This window comes from Petromyzon marinus, chromosome 33 (assembly GCF_048934315.1).
Source record: "Petromyzon marinus isolate PM22_M1 ecotype Great Lakes invasive population chromosome 33, UKy_Petmar_22M1.pri1.0, whole genome shotgun sequence".
NCBI classification, from domain to species: Eukaryota; Metazoa; Chordata; class Hyperoartia; order Petromyzontiformes; family Petromyzontidae; genus Petromyzon; species Petromyzon marinus.
The window spans coordinates 5,028,647-5,051,691 of NC_133699.1; the positions used below are offsets into that span (position 1 = coordinate 5,028,647).

The following is a 23,045-nucleotide window of genomic DNA, read 5'->3' on the forward strand; positions in this document are numbered from 1 at the left end:
TAAAAAAATCCTAAAATATAAACCCAATGACGCATTCTTCAAAAATGGATGGGATATCATTTTCATTTTTTTTTTATGCGAGCATGCGTGCATAAACTTCCGCACACCATTATGAAACCCCCCTCGAAGTTTCAAATGCCTTTTCCTGTGCCACAGCCCACAATCGAGTGTGCAGTCGGTGTCCGTCAAACTGCCACAAGCGTCTTTGATTACATCGCTCCCATCTCCTCTTCACGAGCACTTCCCTCTCCCTTGCCCAGGATCTCAGCCTGTCGGTTCGCTGTCCGTCTCGTATTCACACGTAGTATTTTGAACTTATTTCGTACCGTACGCAGACAACAGCGCTAATCGGAGGTACAGGGGGGGGGAAATACAAAAAAACTAAACACAAAATGCAGCTCGAACGAGATGAGATTTCAATCGAGAATTAAAAGTGCATAGTCCCGGTGGCTTCCTAATATCGAGAGGAGCGTTTCCAGACGTCCGCAGAAGCGCACCTGAAAGTGCACGATGCGGTGACCGTCTTTCGTTTATCATGCGGACAAACTCTGGAGTACGCGGCAGGGAACTCTCCGCGTGAATCGTCGTAAGCGAAATAGTACTTGGGTCTCAACTGGACTTACGATACACGGTTCAGGCAGCAGCACGGGTGTGAGGATTAAGGTTCGTGACGGAACTTTAATTTGCGTGTTTCCACTTCCCATTCATGGTGAAATAACACACCAGGCGTGCCCATTACTGTCCAATGCCGGAGCTTGCGTTCAGCTGGAGAAGAAAAACACAAAAAAACTACAGCGATTGCATCTTGTTGCAAAATATTTTAATTACACTTAATTACACACACACACACCGCCAATTACGCTTTCTGAAGCAGTGAAGCGTATTAAGATAGAGGGCCACGCGTCACCTTAGGAGTAAAACATTAAACCAGAGGCGGAAATCATTTAACCTGCCCACGTGGAAGAAAAAAATACCAGCGCGGCAAAATGTGAAGTGAAAAAGTTTTTGTTCATCTAAGATTTGAATCGTTTACGTTAACCTGGTTCAGATCAATGTCAAAACCACTCCAGCGACCGCGACATTACACGTCGAATCACACACGCTCATCATTGCGAACCTAAGCGCGGTAAGTTCACCGAGCGTAAGTGTTTGACGTGATCCGATCTCCCCCAAAAAATGTGGCCGTGAACCTACAATGCACTGACGGTCGTCACACCGACAGTAACCGAAAGCGGCAACGCACCTACACACGTACATCAACCAAACTCACAAAGCCCTCCGTCCTAAGACTCCGCGTGTGCATTTTTTGCGCGGCAGTTGTGACATCAAGATCGCCCGTCCTTCAAAATGCCTGCTTGCGTCCGGCGGAGTAAATTAAGACTTCTCTCCTCCACCTCACATCTAAGCCCCCCCCCCCCCCACTTCTCGCGGGGCACCTGCATACAGCCCGAGACCGCTCACAAGAGCCGCGGGGAACCATTCGCCCATCCGTGCGACGGGTTAATTCTACCGCACGCGATTATTTTACCCGGATTGACCCGTGTCGCGCGTGCCGTTGTTCCGAAGCACGCGCTCAAATGCGATTAAAGCCGATGGGGATCAACGTTACTAACGATGCGGGAGGGAGGGGGGGGGGTGCTTGGAGTGGAGTGGGGGGGCTATACAAAGCGTCTTCTTGTGTACGTGCACAAGTGCGTTAGTGTAGACGCTGCGCCTCCAATTCACCCGACGTGCGTGCTCACGCGCGCGCCGAGCGTGACGTCGCGAGGGCCCGTTACATTATTTACACAACCTGCCACTCACAGGGCGCGCGCGGCTCACGTTCTCGCGACAAGGTCGGCCAGCCATCGTCCCCAGTGACGCCGTTCGGAATCAACGCAAGAGCTTCAAGGGTGGCTTTCAGTGCGGCAAACAACCATGCCCCCCCCCCTCCATACTCCAACCCCCCCCCCCTCCAGGCACCCGCCCGGCCTCCCAACTTGCTTTTCAATTAACGGTGACAAACGTGTGGGTTTTCACAGTTAAAAATGACGCTACTTAAAAAGTTCGTCGATATCCACTGCCCGAGAGAGGTAACATCATACGAGAGGTGACACAGTGGGAAACGGTATTTCTGTAGAGCAGATGGAGAAGGGTCATTGCCCAAAACGTCGCCTATTGTAGTTTTTTCCCGTTGAGGGCATTATTATTGTCGATCGTGTTTTTACTATTTCCACCTGTGCGCCACTACCAACTTAGTACCACAACGTCTAACTAATACAGAACTGAGAATACTCCACGGCTTTGGGTTTTGACCACGATTAAGTGACCTTCTTTGAGATCGTGGAGAAAACCTTAATGCCACGTGTTTTTATCAGTAGTATTATCTCCCACTGGATTAAGTTCTCAACAGCACAAGTGACAGCCTCGCTGCTAAAAACAAAAGTCCAAATTGTCGCTTAAAACACAGCCATTGCTTCGCCAGAATCCAAGCATGAAGCGCACGCCCATGGTTTTTCCCACCGATATGCCGACAACGCCACAATGCGTTCCATCAGTCCCCATCTCAGGCACTTGCACCACTTTATGTAACGAGCTATTACGCGCTAGTTAATTGGTTGCGATCACGTTATTTCGTATGGAGGGGGGGGGGGGCACTTATAATGGAACGTCTAATTGAGCTATCCACTCCACAGTGGCATCCTGAGATGCCAAGTGGAGAACTTAAATAACTCCGGAAACAGATCTTCATGGGCAGGTTGATGAGATGATGGCTGTCTAAACACGCGGTCGTTCGCCGAGAACCTGGCAGCTGATTTCATCAAGAAGGCCTCTCCGGTATGGAAAGCATGGTAACCCAAACATGCGACGATCACCTGCGTTTTGTTGATGAAGCCTTAAGCTGCCCTCGCCGGCTCGAGTTATTAAGCGCACACAGCGCCGTAGCTATAGCAAAAAATAAAGGGAAAAAGCTCGCACCTTTAAATAAAATAAAATTTGGATCGAAACAATATAGTTTTTTTTTCCTTCCTCTCTTCCAAAGCTTTTTACATCACGCAGCCGTAAACTGACAGATGTAAAACAGTGTTTGGTTTTGTTTAGATCAAGTGAAAGACACCATGGAAGGTTCAAGCATGGAAACATCAAGCATGGCAACTCGGACTTGCCAAATCGACAGAGGTATTCTCTTTTGTGAATGTTGCAGACAGCTTAAACAGATCATTAGAATGAGACAGAATGAGGCTATCAACGCTGTGCTAAGGATGACGAAAGAATGCTCTTTAATGCCTTCATGATTCGGGAAATTACTCTCCGAGCATGAGGCGTGTAGTTTAAAAAGACATCTGGCCAGGTAAAAGTCATTGTGGTCACCCTAGACAATTAAGAATGCTATAGTTTAATTTCTTAGAAATACAACTAAAATCAAACATATGACTCTTAAGTACAATTATCCACTGACAAATTTATAGTGGACGTATTTAAAATATTACAAACGTTAACTTATTTGCTGGGTGCCAATAGATCTGATAAAAATGCATTTTGCACACGGCGATAAACGATAAATTAAATTACTCAAAATTGATGCGTGTACAATGATAATCTTCCCACAATGCATCAGTTAACACACATTGCTTCGTGACACTCTCAGCCCATCATCTCAACAGGGTCCATAAAACTAGTACCACTGTGCGGTGGAAGTCAAAGGTGGTTGTCCTATAGGAGACTCGCTCACGTCACTGTAGGAATGTGGATTTTACACCACTGCCTCTGCAAGGTTGTAAACCAGGAGACATGCACTCAATGCTGAAAGCCTCAATGCTGATACAAGCAACGCTCAAAGCACTGTGCCTTTGTGATACAAAACGTTTGGTAGACGCGATGAGCGTATATTCTGCTTCGCGAGCAGTCTCAACTTCCTTGGTCGTACAGCTTCATCAACACCGCCACCACAACAGAAACCAAAGCGTGAGAAACCAGATGGCACGTTGCAAGTCACGTGTTGGCACCCACGACAATTTTGTACAAATATTTCACACGAGGCACGTATAATTTTTGCATGGGGGGGGGGGGGTTCAGAAATTGTATTTGTTTGCGCCGGGAAGAACCTCAACGACCTTCTAAACAAAAATAAATGTCTGGTTTTTTTTTTCCCATCAAGGGAGTCCTGCAATGGAACATTTCCCGCCAATCCCTTCTGTCGAGTGGATGTGCATGCGAGAGGAAACCAGAGTATCTCGGAGCAAACCCACACGCAGGCAGCAGAAATAGAACACGCAAATGCCACAGATCGTGCAGGCAGGCAACCGTCCGCGTGTACTACCGCCACCTACACACGGCTTTACAGCCTGCGCATTGCCACCGTGATCCACACACACGTGGATAATTCGACCGCCGACTCTTTATTGTCAAGGTGACTGTCCGAAGTGACACCCCTCCACTAAAGTGCATACACCATACAACCATTTACGTTAGAGAAAAACAATGAAAACTTTACATCTTCCAGGTAAGAATACGAAAATCCCAAGGCCTATCAAATAAAACAAATTTTAAACGCAACCCAGTACAGGCCTGCCGTCTGCGTCCAGCTCTTGGACAACATATTTACGAACGCTGAACTTGGACGGAAGTACGTAACTCGTTATGCAAAACTATACATAAGTGTGTCGCCATGGAAAGTATGATTTAAAAAAAAGAGTTTGTCAAAGTCATGCCTTGTAATGCCTATATCGTTAATACCACAGCATCTTGCGTAATTTACATGTAATTTGTAAGTAAATTTGCATTGTCACTGCAGTTAATTTACCATTATAATTTACAACCTGCTGAGGAGCAGGTACCAAGACACGCGTTAATTCAGGTAGTACTAGACAGTGGCTCGACTCGGTTTATTTATTCAGATATATTTTATACCTATACATTTATGTACACATAATAGACCCTGGTCTAATCGCACTGATCCCCTCGGCACACATTCTTAAAGACAAACGGTAGCCTGAGAAACCACCAGGAGGGGGGTGGGGGGGAGGCAGTGGTGTGTGACGTGCGCGATGTCACGTTTTCCACCACTGCAAAACCCCGCGGTATTACACGGCCACGCCAGGGCCAAGTTGAAACTAAAACTATTAAACAACTTTTGTTATTCTACCAGGTAAGGCCCTCGGAGCGAAACGGCTCTTTTTTTAAGGAAGCGGCCCGGCCACAAATGGTAGCTCTCAATGCAGTGGATTAACACGTGGGAAATTATAACAGCCACATACCCTTTAAGTGAAACACCGGAAAAATAGCGCCCCCCACCCTCCCCCAATGCCACGACCACGCCGCGCCGCGTGCACATCCATGCTATGTAAACAACGGCAGCCGAGAGTTGCGAGCTGTCATGGGGGCCCCCTCCGTACAAAACGCCCGCCCTTCCCGCGTTACTCTCAAAGCTAGCGATAAGTCCTGGGCCCCCCCCTTGAAATGGAGATCCCAGTGAGCACGTCCATCCACGCCGAGCCAACGTGGTAGGCGTGAAACTAGTTATCAGTACGTAGATTTGAAACGCTATTCTTACGCTCCCTCGAGACGAACCCATCGGATTCTGCGCCTTCGGAATCGATCGTTTAAAGCTGGTGCAAATGACGTGCTTAGTAAATTTCCGCGAGCAGAATGTGACCGAACGAATAGTATGACCAAATCACCCGGAATGCACTCGATCTTGCCACAACTAAAGATGCTAAGCAGACTTGAGCCTGGATACCGCTTGTATGGGTGACCACCATGCGTGCCAGGTTTTCGTAGGCGGCTCAAGGGCTATGCGATGGTCAGCAAAGGGCAGTGCAGCGACGTTCGTTGTACTTCATAGCACTTCTACGCCCGCGTGTCTGTTCCCCTGCCTAAGGCCAAACTCGTACTGACCGGCACGGTGAAGTATGGTCAAGAAACCCACACAACCCGCACGGCGGGGGGAGGCCGCAGATTCACACAAGGGGCTGTAAATGTTACGTGTACAAACGTGCAAACTGTAATTCATCGAAATGCCGTGGTGGTCAGTCGGTACGCGGCTACCGTATTGAGGGACCCAAATCATCGGGGCAGGTTTGCAAATTTGGCGATTGCAAGCCACGAGTATCTAAAACAAGACTCGCCACTTGGAAGCAACAGCACGATCGCATCGTGCCCTGCAGAGAGACGGCACCCCTGTGGACCTCGGCACAGGTCGGCCGACCGTTAATTGCACCAAACTTTGTACCCCCGTTCCATTCACTCCCTTATTTTTTTTATTCCCAGTCTGTCACGGGGCGGGGGGGGAGGGGGGGTTCAAATTGCACATTTTTACATATATGTATTAAAAAAAACGAATCAAGAGAAATAAGACAACAGTATTCCCCCTTACAGCATTCTGAGCGTAGCTCTTACACGGTTTGTGTCGACGAGGCAAAGTGCGCCCCCCCCCCCCCCCCCCAAGGCGACGGCTTTCCTCAATGCCTTCGCAATTCACCTTCAGCCTCAACAGGAGTCACAATCGTCGTCGAGTTGAAGTCTTCCGACGGTCACCATTGTTCGCTCCGCGGCACCCCACTTCTGCAACAGCCGTTGGGGGTGGGTGGGGGGGTGGGGGGGGAGTTCTCAGTTGCCCGTTGCTGAGTTGTCGCCGATGGATGAGCGGTCACGGTAACGCGCGGCCACCGATGCTGGATATTTTGGCAAAACGCCGGCTCCGCACGTGGTTGGGGCGGGAGGAGCGGGGTGGCGGTGGCGGTGGCTGCGGTGGGGGACAGGAGCATTCTCCTCTTGGGGGAGGGGTAGTAGATATCACCTCTTCTGCTCCCAGATCTCAGTCAGATTGAGGTCCAGCTGCTCCAGGCCTTTCAGCCCACGCAGATTCCCCACGTAGAACGCCAGGTCGGATGTCACCAGCCTGGCACGAAGCACAATGCGTTATAGCTCGTACGCATCGTCGTCTTCATCGTCGTCGTCATCATCGTCATCATCGTCGTCGTCAGCTGTGATCTATCGCACCTCCGCTTAGCACGGTTGGCTTACGTACGGCACAAAAGAAATTCAACATTCGTATCCACTGCATGACGAAGGCCTCACCCCGAACCGTCGGCGTCTCTCACGGTTCTGTGATGTGAGAATATCTGGTGCCCACTTTCATCGCTCAATCCCGACGGTGGTCTTACTCTGGGCCGCGTTTCCCTCCTTTGGCTGCCACTCCGTTGTTCGTCTCGGCCATCATCCCCTCCAGCGACCCGTCCAGCCCAAGCCCACTTACTTTTCTCAACAGTCAATGTCGTGTCTCGAACGTACGCATATCTCTACTCCACATGTTTCTCTTTCACTACTCTTGGTGTAATTCCATCAGAAAGAATAATGCTGTTCACACAGATGAATATAAAACTTTTAAACTTTTAATTTTACCAGGCAAGGCCCACTGAGCCATATAGCTCTTGTTCAGAGGCGACCTGGCCACAAATGACAGCTCAACAAAGTGGCTTAACACGTGGACATTTATAGCAGCCAAATACTCTAAACGCATGTTTCTAAATTTGGAGGGAAAAACTGGAAGGCCAGGATAAAAATCCACATGACCATGGTGAAAGGCGAGATGTTAACCATCAAGTATGTTACCCTCTCATAACAAGACATTCTGAAATGATACATATACCTGCATAGGCATCACAGGGTGGATTGAGCACAAGGGGAAACAGATCATCTTAATACTTGGACTCTTCTCCATCCTACCACTCCCCCTCGAGTCTCACTCAATGCTCTCCAACCACTCTCAGATTGAGCAATCAAGGCTTTCTGTCAAAGCCTCCAGTCGTCCTTCGCTCAGTCGGTGGTCACTCATTCTCCTCTGCTGTTCTCACAGTCTGGAACTCACTTCCCCCGGCCATCCGTGCTGTCGACTCCCTAACCCTGTTCAAATCAAAGGTCAAGACCTTCCTTATTTTCCCTCTGCCCATGGATTACTGCCTCTCTCTACAAAATAAACATGCCCATAACAGTGAGCGTTGCAGTGTTGCCAATCTTGACAAGAGATCAATCGATGCCAGAATTCCTGAATGGAGGCTTGAATTCAACAACATTGCCTTCAAAGGCAAAAATACATAATCGGTGATGGTGACAGTGCAGGCCATTCTTCACAGCAAATTCGATTATCTAGCACACATGGTTATATAAGTGCTATGAAGATGGGGACATTGCCTGCAACGTTTCCTTTCCGTTTAAAGGCAGTGTTGTTGACGAGCGTGTCGAGCGTTTGTCATTTGTGCTTTGTGCACCGGCTGCCAACGGAGCTTCGCCATACAATCATCGACTCGTTGACTGTCGATTTCGATTCTGCACACGCGCGGGAACCCACCCGTGCTGCGGTCCCCCGTCGCTCACGACGCCGAGACGGGACAGCTGCCCCTTGAGGTGCTGTTTGAAGCAGGCGTTGATCCGCAGGAAGAGCAACTGGTTGCGGTCGGGAACAGGACAGGGGCCGAGAGAAAACAGGAGGGCCGTTCAAACTGTACGGGAGCTGGACAGCTATGCGTGCGATAAATAATCAGCTCGGAGACAACGCACAACGCGCGCAGTGCTTATGTTTTTAAATCGAGATTGTAAACTCATTTCCTTTGAGCTGCTTTTTGTGTTTGGTCTGTTGCCCTTACCCCGCACCTCCGAAGTTGCCTACGTATGGTGCAAAAGAGGTTCAATATACAAACATACATGTTCCAAACAATCGATGGGACCTTTTCCTCCCAAATTATATTCAAAGATAGTGCCACTGGGAAAATCCTAACAAGCCACCCGCGGACACTTTTTTGGCGACCCGCGCAGAGACACTGACGGCAACAGCGGTGCCCACGACTCACCTGCACCTGCTCGTTTGGCAGCAGCTCACACACGGCCTCGTGCATCTTGGCCATCTGCTTGCTCACGTTGCGGAAGCATGCCGACGGCACGGGCGCCTTCACCTCGTACTGCGCACGCACGCAAGCGGGGGGGGAAAAACCGACGGGGCACGGTGGGGCCCAATCAGTGACGCGTGAAGCGCCGTGCGGTTCCCAACGCTCGTCAAAAAGCCGCGCGGGTCGCCTAGATAACAAGTAAATAATTCACTTATGCGATACTCCTTCGCCAGGTGAATTATTGTGTTTCGAGCCAAGGGTGCTTAACGTTTAATCCGCTACTCTGGGCAGAGCAGAAACCGTTCATTGTACAAGCGCGAGTTGCGTGGCTAAACTGGTGGCTACGTCAGCACCCTGCAATGGATCCTTTCACATGTTTGTTCGAACAATAACAGTGCCCAGGTTCATCGTAAAGAAAAGAAAAAAAAACATATTTTAAAAAAGAGGAAGGCCAACAACTGGAGAGACGATAATTAACTATTGAAAGGTCATTTTTAATAACATTGGACAAGGCGGCTCAGCTGATTGAAGACTGGAAAATGTGGAAACACTGTCATTCGATGTACTCCACAGCACGGGAAGAACTGAAGCTCATTCTGTAAAGGCAACCGAGTTGATAATATCTACTTGAACATATATTTTCATTAAAAAACGGGCCACGTTGGAATTCAGCGCACTTTCATCTGCTGCTCAACAGAACCTGCAATGTATTGGCATCCACGTGGCGCTGTTAACATATTGGCTTATTCGAGTGCAGTTGGAAGATGACTCTTTGGACAAAGAAGACAAGAAAATTGATTTACTGAGTTTGACGGATGCATGTCTGTGAATTAAAACAAAACTCACTCTGAATAGCAGCTTCTCGCACATGCTGTCCATTATCGCGACCAACTTGGCGGAAATCTCCCCTATGTGGTCACTGTAATCCTGTGGCAAAAGCAATGGCACATGGGAATAAAGAGTGCGTAGTCAGTGGTGTGTGGCATTGTGCTTGCATCTAGCACACAAAAGTCGTCCTCAAGGACTGCACAACCCAAATAACAAATAGATAGTACCTTGTGTCTCATGGGCTGTCTCAACAAGAGTTTGAAGTCTTCTTTGGTTCTTTCGGTAAAGTCACGTAGAATGAGAATAAAATAATAAATTGATAAAATAAAATAACACAATAATAATATTATAATAAATTGATAAAATAAAATAACACAATAATAATATTATATAATAAATTGATAAAATAAAATAACACAATAATATTATTATTGTGTTATTTTATTTTATCAATTTATTATTTTATTCTCATTCTACGTGACTTTACCGAAAGAACCAAAGAAGATGAATCATTGCAGTCACGAAAGCTTTAAATCGAAGAGTTTGAAGGTTTGTAAATGAGACCAAAATGAAGTTGAAATTATAAAAAAAATACAGGCATAGCTAAAGCACACAATGACAGTTGTATCTGGGCAAGGAGGCAACGAAGTAATATCGAGAGCACATTCAGGTTCTAAAAACGCAAAGTAACCCTACGTGAAACACCTCCAGATGTTTACGGTTGGTTACGTATGGTGCAAAAGAAATTAAACATACATCAACTGCCAAGTTGTCAAACGGTAATCTATGGACAGCGGACATCTTGCTGGACGTAGTGACGTCAAGCGGAAGGCGACAACCCAACGGCCGCAATTTTTGCGTGTGCTGTCAAATTTTCGGCGACGCGCGCAACCTATTGACGGAAGATGTGCATATCGTGACTTGGGTCTCAGTGCTCAAAACATCGCCCCCCACCCCCCTCACTTACCTTGGTCATGTGGTCAAAGTGGCGCAGCATGTTGTACTGCTTGGGCTGGAGGCGGGCCTCGAAGTGTGCGCGGATGAGCGGGATGTACTGCAGGATCAGCTGCAGGCAGCGCGATGCCAGCGCTGGGCACAAGGCAAGAGAAGACGCAGGCGGTGAGGAGCACAGCAGCTAGTGATGGGCGATCCCCCTAGAGGAATCGTACTTTTTTTATTTATGTTACTGCAACAAAACGCTCGCGCGGCACAACGCGCCGGTGACCATAAGGAAGGGGAGAACGGAAAATCCGCGAAAATTCTCATTTGGCACGACGAGGATCATAGGTGGGGGGGGGGGGGAGAGGGCCCTGACTGGGTCCACTGCACCAACCAAGTAGGGACCCCATGTAGAGGGGGGGGTGGAAATCTATATGGGGGGAAGAGGGGGAGGGAGAAATAGCCAACATACCAAGGGAATGTTTAACACGTAGGCTTTCGCAGGTAAATGTTTTGTGTTCTGGGCTTACTCTCCAACACACCGGTGTGGTGAATTAGCGATGCATTGGCACGTTTTGTTTACGTGACAAGCCTTACTAATTTGGCTGTGTCGGGTGGCGGGGGGTTTTAACGACACATTTATATTTACGCGATATCACCCGAAAAATCTCAAATTATCGATACTAAGGGAAGACCAAGGATAGGGGGGAGGAGGGAAGGGAGAAAAGGGAGAAGAGGGGGAATAGGAATCGTACTTGAACCTTCATCCATGGGCAATCTTACAGGAATCACGATCATTACTGCGGTGCCCATGTTTAACCTACATTTGCTCCAATGTGGTTCTAGCAGGCATAGCCTGCCATCTAAGAGCCATCTTCGGAATCGCTGCTACATTCCCATTCATTTGCATGGTGGTCCAGAAAATGCAATGGAAATGTGGGATTCTATGAAATTCTGGATCTCCGTTCAAATGAATATCATTCTATTCACGACTCCAGGGTCCGTGAACAGGTGGCAGACTTTAGCAGTCCCACATACAATATACTACAAAATTGCACAATAACAACTATCCAACAACCCTTTTACAAACATTAATCAATCCAAAGGATTTCACAGCAATTATGAAGAATCATGGTAATCGTCCAGTATTACCTTCAGCATTTACTCAAATTCAGTGCCGTACTGAGCACAACTCGGAGCCGCGAACTGGGAACTCTCACCGAGGTTTTTGGTGGTGATGGTCTTCAAGCCGACCACCTGCAAGGCCCCAGCACCCAGCACGAGCTGACAGCTGCGAGAGTTGAAGTGCTTCATATGCCGACAAAGGGAATAAGCAATAGACATTGGTCATCAAGGCTTTCAGAAACACAGACAGATACGTCATCCTACACCACGATTTTCCTTTGAGTTTTCTGTCCCGAGTTGCCCGAAGGCAGATCGCCCGACTCAGCACTCTCCATCCCATCCCACAGCATCCTTTTACATCTCACAACTCCCACTGCATACCAGAGTTCTTGAGGCCATAAAAAGGCGAGGATACCAGAGATGGCTTCCGGTTGTCTTTTGCAACAGTTTATTTGACGACACCCATCAGGAGTGTTTGCCAACGGCGATGATGATGATGATGATTATTATGGCTACAAACTAACGTCAAATATTAGATGAATTTGCACTGTCCTGGGCTCTCACACCCGATTAAATTAAATAAACGAATGACTAAACTAATGCGATGAGATCCCGAGATGCTGCGTAGCGGCGGGTGACAAAAAAAAAAAGAGCAAAAAATTACAACGGAGCGTCGTCAACAGTGCCCGACGCAACTGCCTCACACCTTCAGGAGGTCTGTGAGCCTGGGCAGCATGTCCGTGGTGACGGACGGGATATCCTCCACACACTGGCAGTACTCCAGCACCATGCGGATCAACAGCAGCACGGTGCTGCATCCACGCAATCGCAACACACGCGCGATCGCGTTATGCGTGCAAGCGCACACAGAGACAATATCCTGCGCAAACACCACAATCCAGGGGCATTGGGCCTTAGTGACGGATTGCATAAAGACTTATGGCGCGGGCCAGCGCTAGCGCGTTCGCAGCTCGTTTTGGATGTTCGCAGTTTGCGTCCGGCAGACGACGCTGGTTATTACTGGGGGTGCATTAACTGTGAAAAACGCACTGTCTGTTTTGCTTTGAAAACGTTAAAGATCTCCTGAATTCATCTGACATGAGGCGGCATTTATTGCTGGCATGAGGGTCCAAATTTTCCAAATTTGAAAAATCACCTGCACAGTAGTCAATTGTGATTACTCACAGCAGCATCACCACCCTTGCTGTTAAACAACTGCAGACTACGTCTGTGCCACACGTATTGCCTTAGTGATGGCCTTGCGCTATAAGAACGGCATGATTAGCAAATGTACAAAATGATTAGTTAATTATTAATACGACAGTGGTGACTGACGACATGGCAATAATAAAAACGTTAGATGGAATAACTCCCACAGCAGAAGGGCATGCAAGCGTCGAGAGTGGACTCCTATTATTATTTGTTAAACTACAGAATCCAGCCACGCAGAACAAAGTGTGTGGGGAGCACTCACCTCACCACCGTGTACTTCTGCCCGTCCACAAAGAGGTAGTCAGCCAGCTTCTTGTCTTGTGATGCTGTCACGTGAAGAAAAATGCGTTCCATATAAATTATACGCTGATGTTGTGTTGGCAGTGGTACACAAACATAACAACAAAAATCACCAGCCGTCAATAACACTTCTGCCTTAAAATTAATACATATTTTCTTAGTCTGGAATACCCTGGTGACCAGTGAAGGCCGCGTAGGTTTTGGGCCGTGTCAAAGACCGGCCTTGGGTACCTGCGGGCTTTCTCTCCGACAGCGCGATCACTCCTCCGGCCATCGAGTCAACGAGCTGCTGAAACTCCGCGGGGACGTCCGCCTGCTTCCATCGCTCGTTATCGAGCAGCAGGCTGCTCCGTGCGACAATGGCAGGCGGATTAAAATCACTCACAGATGGACATCGACGCACCACCTTAGAAATGTTTATTTTACAAACAAAACTTTTTTTCGTTGTTGTTGTTGTTGATGGGCATGATAGTTCATGCCTGAGGCCTGGTTGGTGGATGAGACATTTCACATCTTTGAGGCTCCAAAAAAATTGTTTGGAGTAGATAGATGCTGTAGGATATGATGGTGCTGGTAGCGCGCGTGATGATCAAGGCGATGATGGTAATGTCGCTGATACTCGAGTTGCTGGTACTGGTGATATCGTTCCTGGTGGTGCTGGTCAAATCAGTGGTCGTGGTGGTGGTGGTGGTGGCGGTGGTGGCGACAGTGAACCAGCCACGCTCAAGGTGTGCGCGCACCTCAATTTTGTTCTCCGCTCCTCGTGGAATCGCTGCACGAAGCGGCTCGCCTGGCTCTGCAGCGCCCCCCGCAGTGAGGTGCTCTTGCGGCCCGAGATCTCCTCCGATGCGGCCACGAACCCCTCCACGGCCTGCGAGAGGGCCACGAACTCCGCGGGGCTCAGCCTCTCGAGCGATCCGTCCTGCTGACAACCACCACCACAAACCACGGCATTAAAATCGAGGAGGAATAATCGAAGCGTAACTCGTGGATTTTCCAACGCGCTATTTGCCGTCAAAAGGATTTGATTCGTGACGGTGCACGGTTTAAAGCTGGACAATAAAATTACGTGGCGTGCAATGGTGTCGTGGAGAGGCGAGATGCAGGCGATCTGCCGATTAACTAACCATGGTGTAGCCATCTATACTGCTGGGCGGACAGGGAGGGGGGGGTGGAATTTAACAACTAGGCCCATTGCTTCAACTGCTGCTCCAGGAGATTGAATTGAACCAGCGGCCCCTGATTCTGCAAGTCCGCTGTGCTAACCGTTACACACTGCAGCAGCTCCCATCGACGCTCGGTTAGTGCTGGATGCAGCAGTCGCGTTTCCAAATGTGATTTGTGACTTTGATCACTACCTGTGTATCGATAGTTCAATGTTAATGTGACATTTTAGTGAGGGACTACTGCTGTGTGGTGTTATCTTGGTGTGGTCTGGGACTGTTCTGTTGTTTTTGCTTGCCTGGCTTGATAATTCGGACTTAAATAAAACACGTATTTATTTATTGTTACTTGCTTACCATTGTCTCTATTTTGCACTATCGTTTTTTTATTGTTTGTTGTTGTAACTTGCTGACCCACCAATTCTGGACATCTGTGAAAAAGAGCTTCATACCTCATTGGATTCCTCCCCCCAGTCTAAATAAAGATTCTGAAAATCGTAAAAATACATCATTGTTACAAGACTCGTCTATATGTGCAGGAAAAAAAACGGCTGAACGCGTTTTTTTCGCCATTTATTCTCGCAAAATGAAGCTCCACTTACGCGTGCCCTGGCCATGATGAACTTGACGCAGCGGTCGTGGCAGCAGTCTGAGGTGCTGTGCAGCAACTCCTGGACGCTGCTGGACACTCGCTCCAGCTCTAGCACACTGAGTCGCAGCTCCTCCCCCAACCTGGGAGCGAATGCACGAGAGTCGAGCGCCAAGCACGAACGTACACCGTAAAAACAGCACATTACCACGCGCGTCTCCAGTCGACACGTCGTACACATACGTTACAGCCCGTGTGTCAATACACTGCCAGTTGAGGACAACCCCAGGCCGTGCGGCACACGGGGCAATGGTTGGTGAAGGGAAAGAGCGCAGACTTGGCGGTATAAAGGTACGCCGAGACCTGGCTTAACGCGTGGTGTTCACACTGCAACGCGTTTATTCGCTAAAACGCGGTTCTTCCACTCGGGAGCACTTTTCGCACAAGGTGGAACGTGCGCCGTCAGAACGCGAAACGCGTTCCTCTCTCTTTTTCTTGGTCTTTATATCCAAGCGCGCGTCTCTACGTGATTGTCTGGACAAAATTTTTAGCTTGAACTGCATTTTCTTTGGCAGTTGTCCACTGTTTTCCGATTCATGTAACAGCCGGCAATATGCAGCGAAGGAAAACAGTGGTCGTATAATTTTTTTAACAGAGGCATTCGGACACAGACAGAGGTAAAAAGGAAATGCAGCTCCCAACTTTGGGGCAGCAGAGAATATCGAGCGACCACCCACACTGAGCCCACATACTATTTAGATGCACGCGTTAGGTGATGAGTTGATTAAAATGCACACGTTAAGTCTTTAAAAAAAAAGCGTAAAACTCATACGGGGGGTAGAAAACATACGACACGTATCCAGACACACTCACACGCAGAGAGCCGAACAATCACAACACTGGCACGAGCGCATTAGGGGCGGTCGCGAAGCGTGCAGCTGTGTCCGAAGCTTACAGCTGCAGCTGAAGGCCCTCGTGAGCCTTCGAGGAAGCCAAGGCCTGGTCACAGCTGGCCGAGGAGTCCGTCGTCTGGTCGGTGTCGGACGCAGAGCCACTCGACGGCGTGTCACCTCCGCCAGCAGCGTCCTGACGCACGACCGAGACAAAGCCAGATTGGCATTGAGAGCACTCGCCCTTATTATTATTATGGTCCTCCCCTTGCATGCGAGAGGGGGCAAGCAGTGAAGCTGGCAGCAAACCTTGCCAGCCTTTACCACCCCCACTGCTGCAGATGACATGCAACGTTAGGCACTAATTTTAGGCCGAGCGAAGGCAGCAGTGGGGTGGGGGGGGGGCAAGGCCAGGAGGGAGCGGGGAGACAAAATATTTATGCATTTTTTTTTTATTTTAACGTGTCCGAACCTCCTGCTGGCCGACATGGGGGAGCTCGCCGCCCGGCCTGCATTCCAGCACGGGGAGGTCCGAGCGTTCCGCGGAGTTGTGGCTGCGCTGCGATGGACCGCGGGAAGGAGGCCGCGTCCTCTCTTCCAGCTCGCGGGCCCTCTCGTAAGCGCGCTCCAGCGCCATGTGCACCACGTCCCGCATCACGTTCAGCGTGGCCTGCGGGCGCGACAGCACGCGCCCGCGCGCCAAAACGAACATTTTATTTCCATCGAGAAGGCACGTTCGCGTAATCAATCAGAATCAGAATGTTTATTTATACAGGAGGAATCCAGATGAGCTATAAAGCTCTTTTTCGTAGATGTCCAGTACGGGTCGGGCCAGAACGTTACAAGACAATACAAAAACACGATAGGAGTTCAAAGCATAGGAAAGGTAAGCAAATCACTTTAAACAATATACAAAAAAAACGAAACTATTTTGATCTTACCAGGTAAAGCCCACTGAGCTATTAGCTCAATAAAGTGGATGATCATGCGAGATTTACAGTAGCAAAATAATCTAAATGCATGTTTCTACATGTGGAGGGAAAAACCATGAAAAAATCCACAATGACTACGAGGAAGAGGGACACACAAAATACAAATATACAGGCTTCAGGGTTGGGATAGAACCCCCAACTTCCTGCATACCAGGCAAGGAAGATAACATCACACCACCATGGTTGCCTTGAAATAAATAATATTGGTTCTAATCGCTTGAGTAAATTCTTCCAGTCAGCTCTAATATAAGTAACACATTCTTACATTACACTAACTGGGGGCGACACAGAGTAACTTCTGAAAAAAACACACTTCTTACATATGGACAGCTGGTCTTACTCCCAAGAAGTTGGGATTAGATAAAGCGCCGATTATAATCATGTCGCAAGACGTACCTTCACCCGACGTAGAAATACGAGAAGGTTCGAGAAGACCTTCTGGAGGAGGTCGAGCCAAAGAGGAAAGATCATCAACCTTATTTGATCTGCCAGCCTAAAGTCAAACAACAATGGGATTAACAGACGACAGGGTTAACATTAAAACATCAATCACGACTGCGTTTAATAAGGCATTGAGTTCGTAATGTAAGTACCAAGAAGGCGCAGATGAAATGTCCTTACTTTGTTACGATTTCGGTGTCAATTTCATCAACTTGAGAAACTGCTTCCATCACAGTCTGTGCAGGACAAGAAAGATCGTTATTTTCAATTTGACCTTGTACATACCTTTTTTCTGAAATTAATCATGCCTTCACGCTGCTCATGTGAAGCAGCTGGTTCGGCGGCCAGACAGAGAGCTGTCGCCACCATGTGGAAAAGTAGTGGAATGTAACCGCATATTCGAGCAAAATTAAGTTCCATATATCATTACAAGCGCTGCTTATTTCAACAAGATATTGCCTCTCCTTTGAAATGTAGACGACAACAATATGTATGTTACTCCACCTAATAGGCGCATGAAATATATCCATTTTCCAAACTAAGCAGAGGCATTTGGTAAATGTTATATAACACAGCGCCGATCAGGATGTAATACCGCGTCGTTTCATCGACTAAAAATGGTTTATGATGCCCACAATATATACGCATCGAATGTTGTGCAAGAATCGATCATCTATAATTATTTCCAAGATATTCAATTCATTATCTGTTGCGCGATGTTACTGTAATGGACAAAACTGTGAATACCCTAAACAAAAACACGCAAGACATTTTTTTAAACAATTACGGTAAAAAACTAGACAAAATACAAGCACCGCGTGGATTTATAAACAGCAGGGAAGAAAATACAAATCATATTAAAGTATTGCCACACTGCTGACGTAGCATCAAAAATCCCTTGGGAAAGCCCCTGAATCGTGACAGTTCATTGAATAGCTGGGGTGAATCACAGCGTGCCGACGATAGCGTGACGCCACGCCACGCCACGCACCTGCTTGACGATGTTCCTCACGGCCATGACGATGCGGTCATTGTACATGTCCAGGAAGTCCAACCTCCGCTGGCGCAGCAACCCAAACACCAGGGACACCAGCCGCTCCTGTACACAGGACCACACGCCGTGCATTTTGGAACACGCGCGAGAGAGAGAGAGAGAGAGAGCGAGCGCACGTGCCTCGAGCGGCAGCGCATTCGCCGCTCGTATCAGAGGTTTTACGGTTAAGACCCGGGCAGTCAGCCCTGGTACAATACTGGAGGCGTATTAAATCGCAAAATTGCGTGCCGACTTCTTATTCGAAAACGGGGTAGAGGCTGGTGTGTGTGCCGGGGGTTATGGTGCAAAAAAGTTGCCAATTTGGAATAATTCCGTGCACATTTGATAGCATTCGTTAAAATAGCATTTCATGCAAGTGGAAACATAATTACAGTGCTTGTATACAAATGTTTAGTTTCTATATTCCAATTTAAAATATGAACTGCAATGACAGTGAACAAGCACAGATCTAAATTTCCAATGTTCTCTCTCTGCTTTTAACGGCCACTGCCAAAAACTTGAGTTTTCCACTTAATGATGCATATTGCCTCTGAAAATCTAAAATGTATGTTAACTTGTCATGCAACGAATGCTCCTTGCAGGACATAGTATATATGTCTCGCACCTCCGATTAGCACGGTTGGCTACATACATGCGAAAGATGTTCAACATACATATATCATCATATTTCTCCATTCTGCTCACCACGATAAAATCATCGTCGTATTATCGTTCAATCATCATCGCCGTCGTCATTAATCCATGTACAATACTGCCAACATCATAAATGTAAATAAGAAAATTCAACATCTATTCACCAGCCATCATCGTCATTTGCTGCACTGCTCACCACGGTATAAGTAATTAATATTTACTGCAATAATCAATCTAATCAATCATCATTTCCAAAAACATTGTCATGCCTTGGAACAGCTGGCAGTTTACTCCACAGAGGAACGCACACATTTTACAATAATACTTCACACCCTAATCCATCAAAATCAGCCAACGTTCAATTAGACACACGTGCACTATAATTAATTTCATTACTGAAGTCGAGATAATTTCAATAGAGTAATAATTTACAGCCCTTTGCCAATCCACTGCTCAATCCCTAAATCGTGTTAGTCGTGGACGTGTTTTGACCATACTTCACCAAGCTGGTCAGTGCAGGTTGTTGAAGTAGCTAGGACTACATCAGTAGCAAGGACCGTTGCCTACGTACAGTGCGAAAGAAGTTAAACATACATACGTACATACGTCTGCTCTCTAGGCTTTTCACCGACACACACGGCTGTGTACTAACACCAGCGAGAGCTCCAAAAAGTAAATTATCCGTGCGACACGTCAAGATACTTCCCCTCCTCCGCGCCACGCACACCCCCCCCCCCCCCCCCCCCGATGGGAACAATAAGAGAGCGATGATCAATCACCAGGGCGAAAAGGGAAAACACACCTCCTCCAGCACGGCCTCCCCTTCCTGCAGGGTCCTGTTGAGGTCCACCTCGGCGTACCTGCAGATCTCCTCCACCATCATCTTGTCGATGAGCTTTTCCAGCTCGCACAGCTGGGAGCCGAGGTGCCTGCGTACGCACGTCATTGGTAGCATTCGGCACTCGGGTCTGCATGGCCGATCGCGCTCAAAAAATGTACACAGAGAGAGCGTAGCACACTGCAGAGAGAATAGAATTTGTGCAGGAAGGCCTTCATTCCGAATGGCTCTGTGATAGCTGTGCGTGTGTGGACAATTCTTGAACGGAAAGGGTTGCAATGCTCACCTCTACCTGACACACTCATGACATGGCAATATTTGGATAATATTTGGAGAATATTCATCATTGATTAAATAAATACTTACCCGACCGTTGATTCCTTTTGCAAAATTTATGAACTTTCACAATTCAGATTCATGAAAAATAAATATTTGAGCATCGCAATGTGGTGCACACAAAGTCCAAAGTGGCAGGTCAAGGGACACGGTGGTGGCGAAATGTTAACTCCCTCGCCGGGTATACAGGAGGTTGTGGGTTCGATCCTGACACGTGCTGTATATTTTAAATTTGCATGTCTCTCTCTCTTCGTGGTAGTGTGGATTTTTCTCTGGGTCCTCCGATTTTTTCCTCTACATTTAAAAACATCCGTTTAAGAGTATATGGCTGCCATAACATTCTCGCATGATAAGCCACTGTATTGGGCTATCGTTTGTGGCCAGGTCTCTTCTGAAAAAGAGCTATATAGCTCAGTGTGCCTTACCTGGTGAAATAATAAATAGTTAATAGTTGATAATATAAAGTAGGATTTACAGAAGTTGTGATGTTTTAAAAGTTTATCACTCGAGTAGAAGCCCATTTTGCTACAGGGACTCTTCTACTTACGAATATTCGACTTACGAACTTTCAGAGATATATGAACAAACTTGTCCGTATGTCCAGTTGCCTATTCGGACCAAGAGTCATAAGTTCAACCGCCACGCAATAGATGGCGGTAGTGGCATCTACACCTGCAGAACATGAAGAACCAGTGGCATCTACATCCATATAGAATTACTCTATACAACCTTTAAAGCCATCCCCTGTGTTTAGTGTACAATGCCGTACAACATGTTTGGAATCGACAGCAGTAAAGTTGGACTTACGAACAGACCTCTGGGGACCCAACTCGTCCGTAAGGCAGCGTCCTCATACAGGAGTTACTGTGTAAGGACGCTGCCTGCGTGCGCACACGCGGGTCTGTCTCACCGGAAGCTGTGCACCCCCTGCAGCTCCTGCTGCAGCACCTCCTGCGTGGTGGCGATGAGGTCGAGGGCGCCGCTGTACTCGGCCGTGGACAGCAGCAGCTGCACGGTCGGCTGCGTCTGCTGCACGGCCGCCATCAGCTTCAGCTTGCCGTGCAGCGACGCGGCGTTGCGTCGCGCAGTCGCGAGGCGCAGCACCCGCAGCGAGCCGCTCGCCAGCACCGTGTCCACGCGCCCCACGAGGGAGCGCAGCGAGCGCACCGTGAGCGCCGCTCGCCGCAGGTGCTCCTGCACGTCGCGCTGGGACTCCATCGCCTGGAAGAAGGCGTCGGAGCGAAGCGAGATCTGCCGCGCCAGGTTCACCTCCACCACGTCCAGGTAGTGGCTCAGCTGCGTTGGAGCGGGGAGTGGGCGGGGGCGGAGGTGTGAGAGGTGAGCGGGAGTCACGGACAAATCAATGTCACGTTTCACAATTGGGTTTCATTTGGCGAGGCCATAACCCGCTGCCGGGTGAGGACCTCTCCATGCCGAGCGAGTCGTGCGAGTTATTTAACCGTACTTCACCATGCTGGTTAGTGCGGATAGGTGAAGGCAGAGAACACAGACATTGCAGCAGAGTAAAGTACAGTAGAGCCCCTCTTAACGACGGTAAACTGGTTCCACGAAATCGGTCACTAATTTATTTAGTCATTAAGCGAGTATATGAAATGCATGTTAAAGGCTTAATTCGTTCCGATAGCATCGAAAGTTACCCTTTTACACCCAAAGAAGTACTTTATAATATTTTAACAATGGATATAAATACATTAAGATACTAACATTATAAACACATTGATTAATATGGTTAATCAATGCCCCGCAGCAGCCTATAATGGCTTGCCTATCCACGGCGGTTATCCATCCAGACACAATCCAGGTTCAAACTTGCTTATCTTCTAAGGTCTGACAAGACTGGGCAGATTATGGGTGACTTGATCAAAGGCGAAAACTGTTTAAATTACAATCCTCAATGACGGACGATACTTTTCACAGACACCTCGCATACTGCGATCGACCCGCAACTCTCCGTTGTGGCGCGAGGGATTAATTCGTGGCGGCGCGCACCTTCTCCTGCAGGAGGCGCGAAGAGAATCCGTCGGGCACCGCCGGAGCGTTTCTGGCGCCCACGCGTTGCTGCGCGCCGCCAAACTGTGACCAGGGCAGCACCGTGTTGAACGTGGCCGGATCCTCCAGGGCAAAGTCTGGCTTCAGAAACATCTGAAGGACGAGAACACCAACGTCCGCATTGTACAAGGATGCACCTTTGAACGTTGACCTCCACCCCCCATATACAACAAGTACAAGTATAAATTGCCTTGTATCACGGGGACCCATGTCAAGATGCCTGAGTCGGACGTGAGAGCCACTGATAGTCCGGTGGTGAGCTATGTGGTCTGCCTGCGATGTCCCGAACAGGACACAAATTAAAGATACAAGGGAGGAACTACCTGGTTTCTCTGTCTCGCAAGCACCTGGACCTCACATAACCGGGTTAAAACGACACATGGGTGGTACGACCGCCTCCTTCATAAGCGGAGAATTAATGAGTCACCTAAATGTGTCCGTGGATAAGTGCAATCCATCACTCACGTAACATTGTGTCGCGCAGCATGGCTATTTATGAGCATGTGGGTCTATGTGCGAGTGAAGTGTAATCCATCACTGATAATTGTCCAACACACACTTTTGCAGAAGGTACAAATGAAATCTACCTGGTGACCCTAAATGCCATGGAATGGCTTTCCAAACTCAACAGTTGGTAATAAACTCAGTTTATTCATATTCAAATGTCATAAGGTTTAAATAATCACACGTGAAACACACACGTTTCACGTGTATGTGTTATCTTCTAAAGCATCTTCGGTCTATTTATGCACATGCACAGCCCTTTGTCAA

At 48.1% G+C, this 23,045-nt stretch overlaps 1 protein-coding gene across 2 annotated transcripts in view; it reads right to left on the reverse strand.

Annotated features, from left to right (window-relative positions):
- Nucleotides 1-803: 803 nt before the first annotated feature.
- The window catches only part of VPS54 (VPS54 subunit of GARP complex), a 31,297-nt gene continuing 9,055 nt past the window's right edge, over nt 804-23,045 (reverse strand). Inside the window, exons 6-24 of one of the 2 annotated variants that reach the window (XM_076071465.1) lie at nt 22,215-22,367; nt 21,115-21,500; nt 19,833-19,959; nt 18,335-18,442; nt 17,524-17,579; nt 17,299-17,395; nt 16,383-16,580; nt 15,976-16,106; nt 15,034-15,163; nt 14,009-14,190; nt 13,500-13,612; nt 13,231-13,294; nt 12,463-12,568; nt 11,852-11,939; nt 10,660-10,781; nt 9,711-9,791; nt 8,829-8,936; nt 8,330-8,424; nt 804-6,880 (exon numbers count right to left, since the gene is read on the reverse strand). In XM_076071465.1, coding sequence (XP_075927580.1) covers nt 6,775-6,880; nt 8,330-8,424; nt 8,829-8,936; nt 9,711-9,791; nt 10,660-10,781; nt 11,852-11,939; nt 12,463-12,568; nt 13,231-13,294; nt 13,500-13,612; nt 14,009-14,190; nt 15,034-15,163; nt 15,976-16,106; nt 16,383-16,580; nt 17,299-17,395; nt 17,524-17,579; nt 18,335-18,442; nt 19,833-19,959; nt 21,115-21,500; nt 22,215-22,367 — 2,451 coding nt within the window. In that variant the 3' untranslated portion in view covers nt 804-6,774. Of the gene's footprint in view, nt 6,881-8,329; nt 8,425-8,828; nt 8,937-9,710; nt 9,792-10,659; nt 10,782-11,851; nt 11,940-12,462; nt 12,569-13,230; nt 13,295-13,499; nt 13,613-14,008; nt 14,194-15,033; nt 15,164-15,975; nt 16,107-16,382; nt 16,581-17,298; nt 17,396-17,523; nt 17,580-18,334; nt 18,443-19,832; nt 19,960-21,114; nt 21,501-22,214; nt 22,368-23,045 lie in introns of both variants that reach the window. The other variant, XM_076071464.1, reaches the window with a different exon arrangement.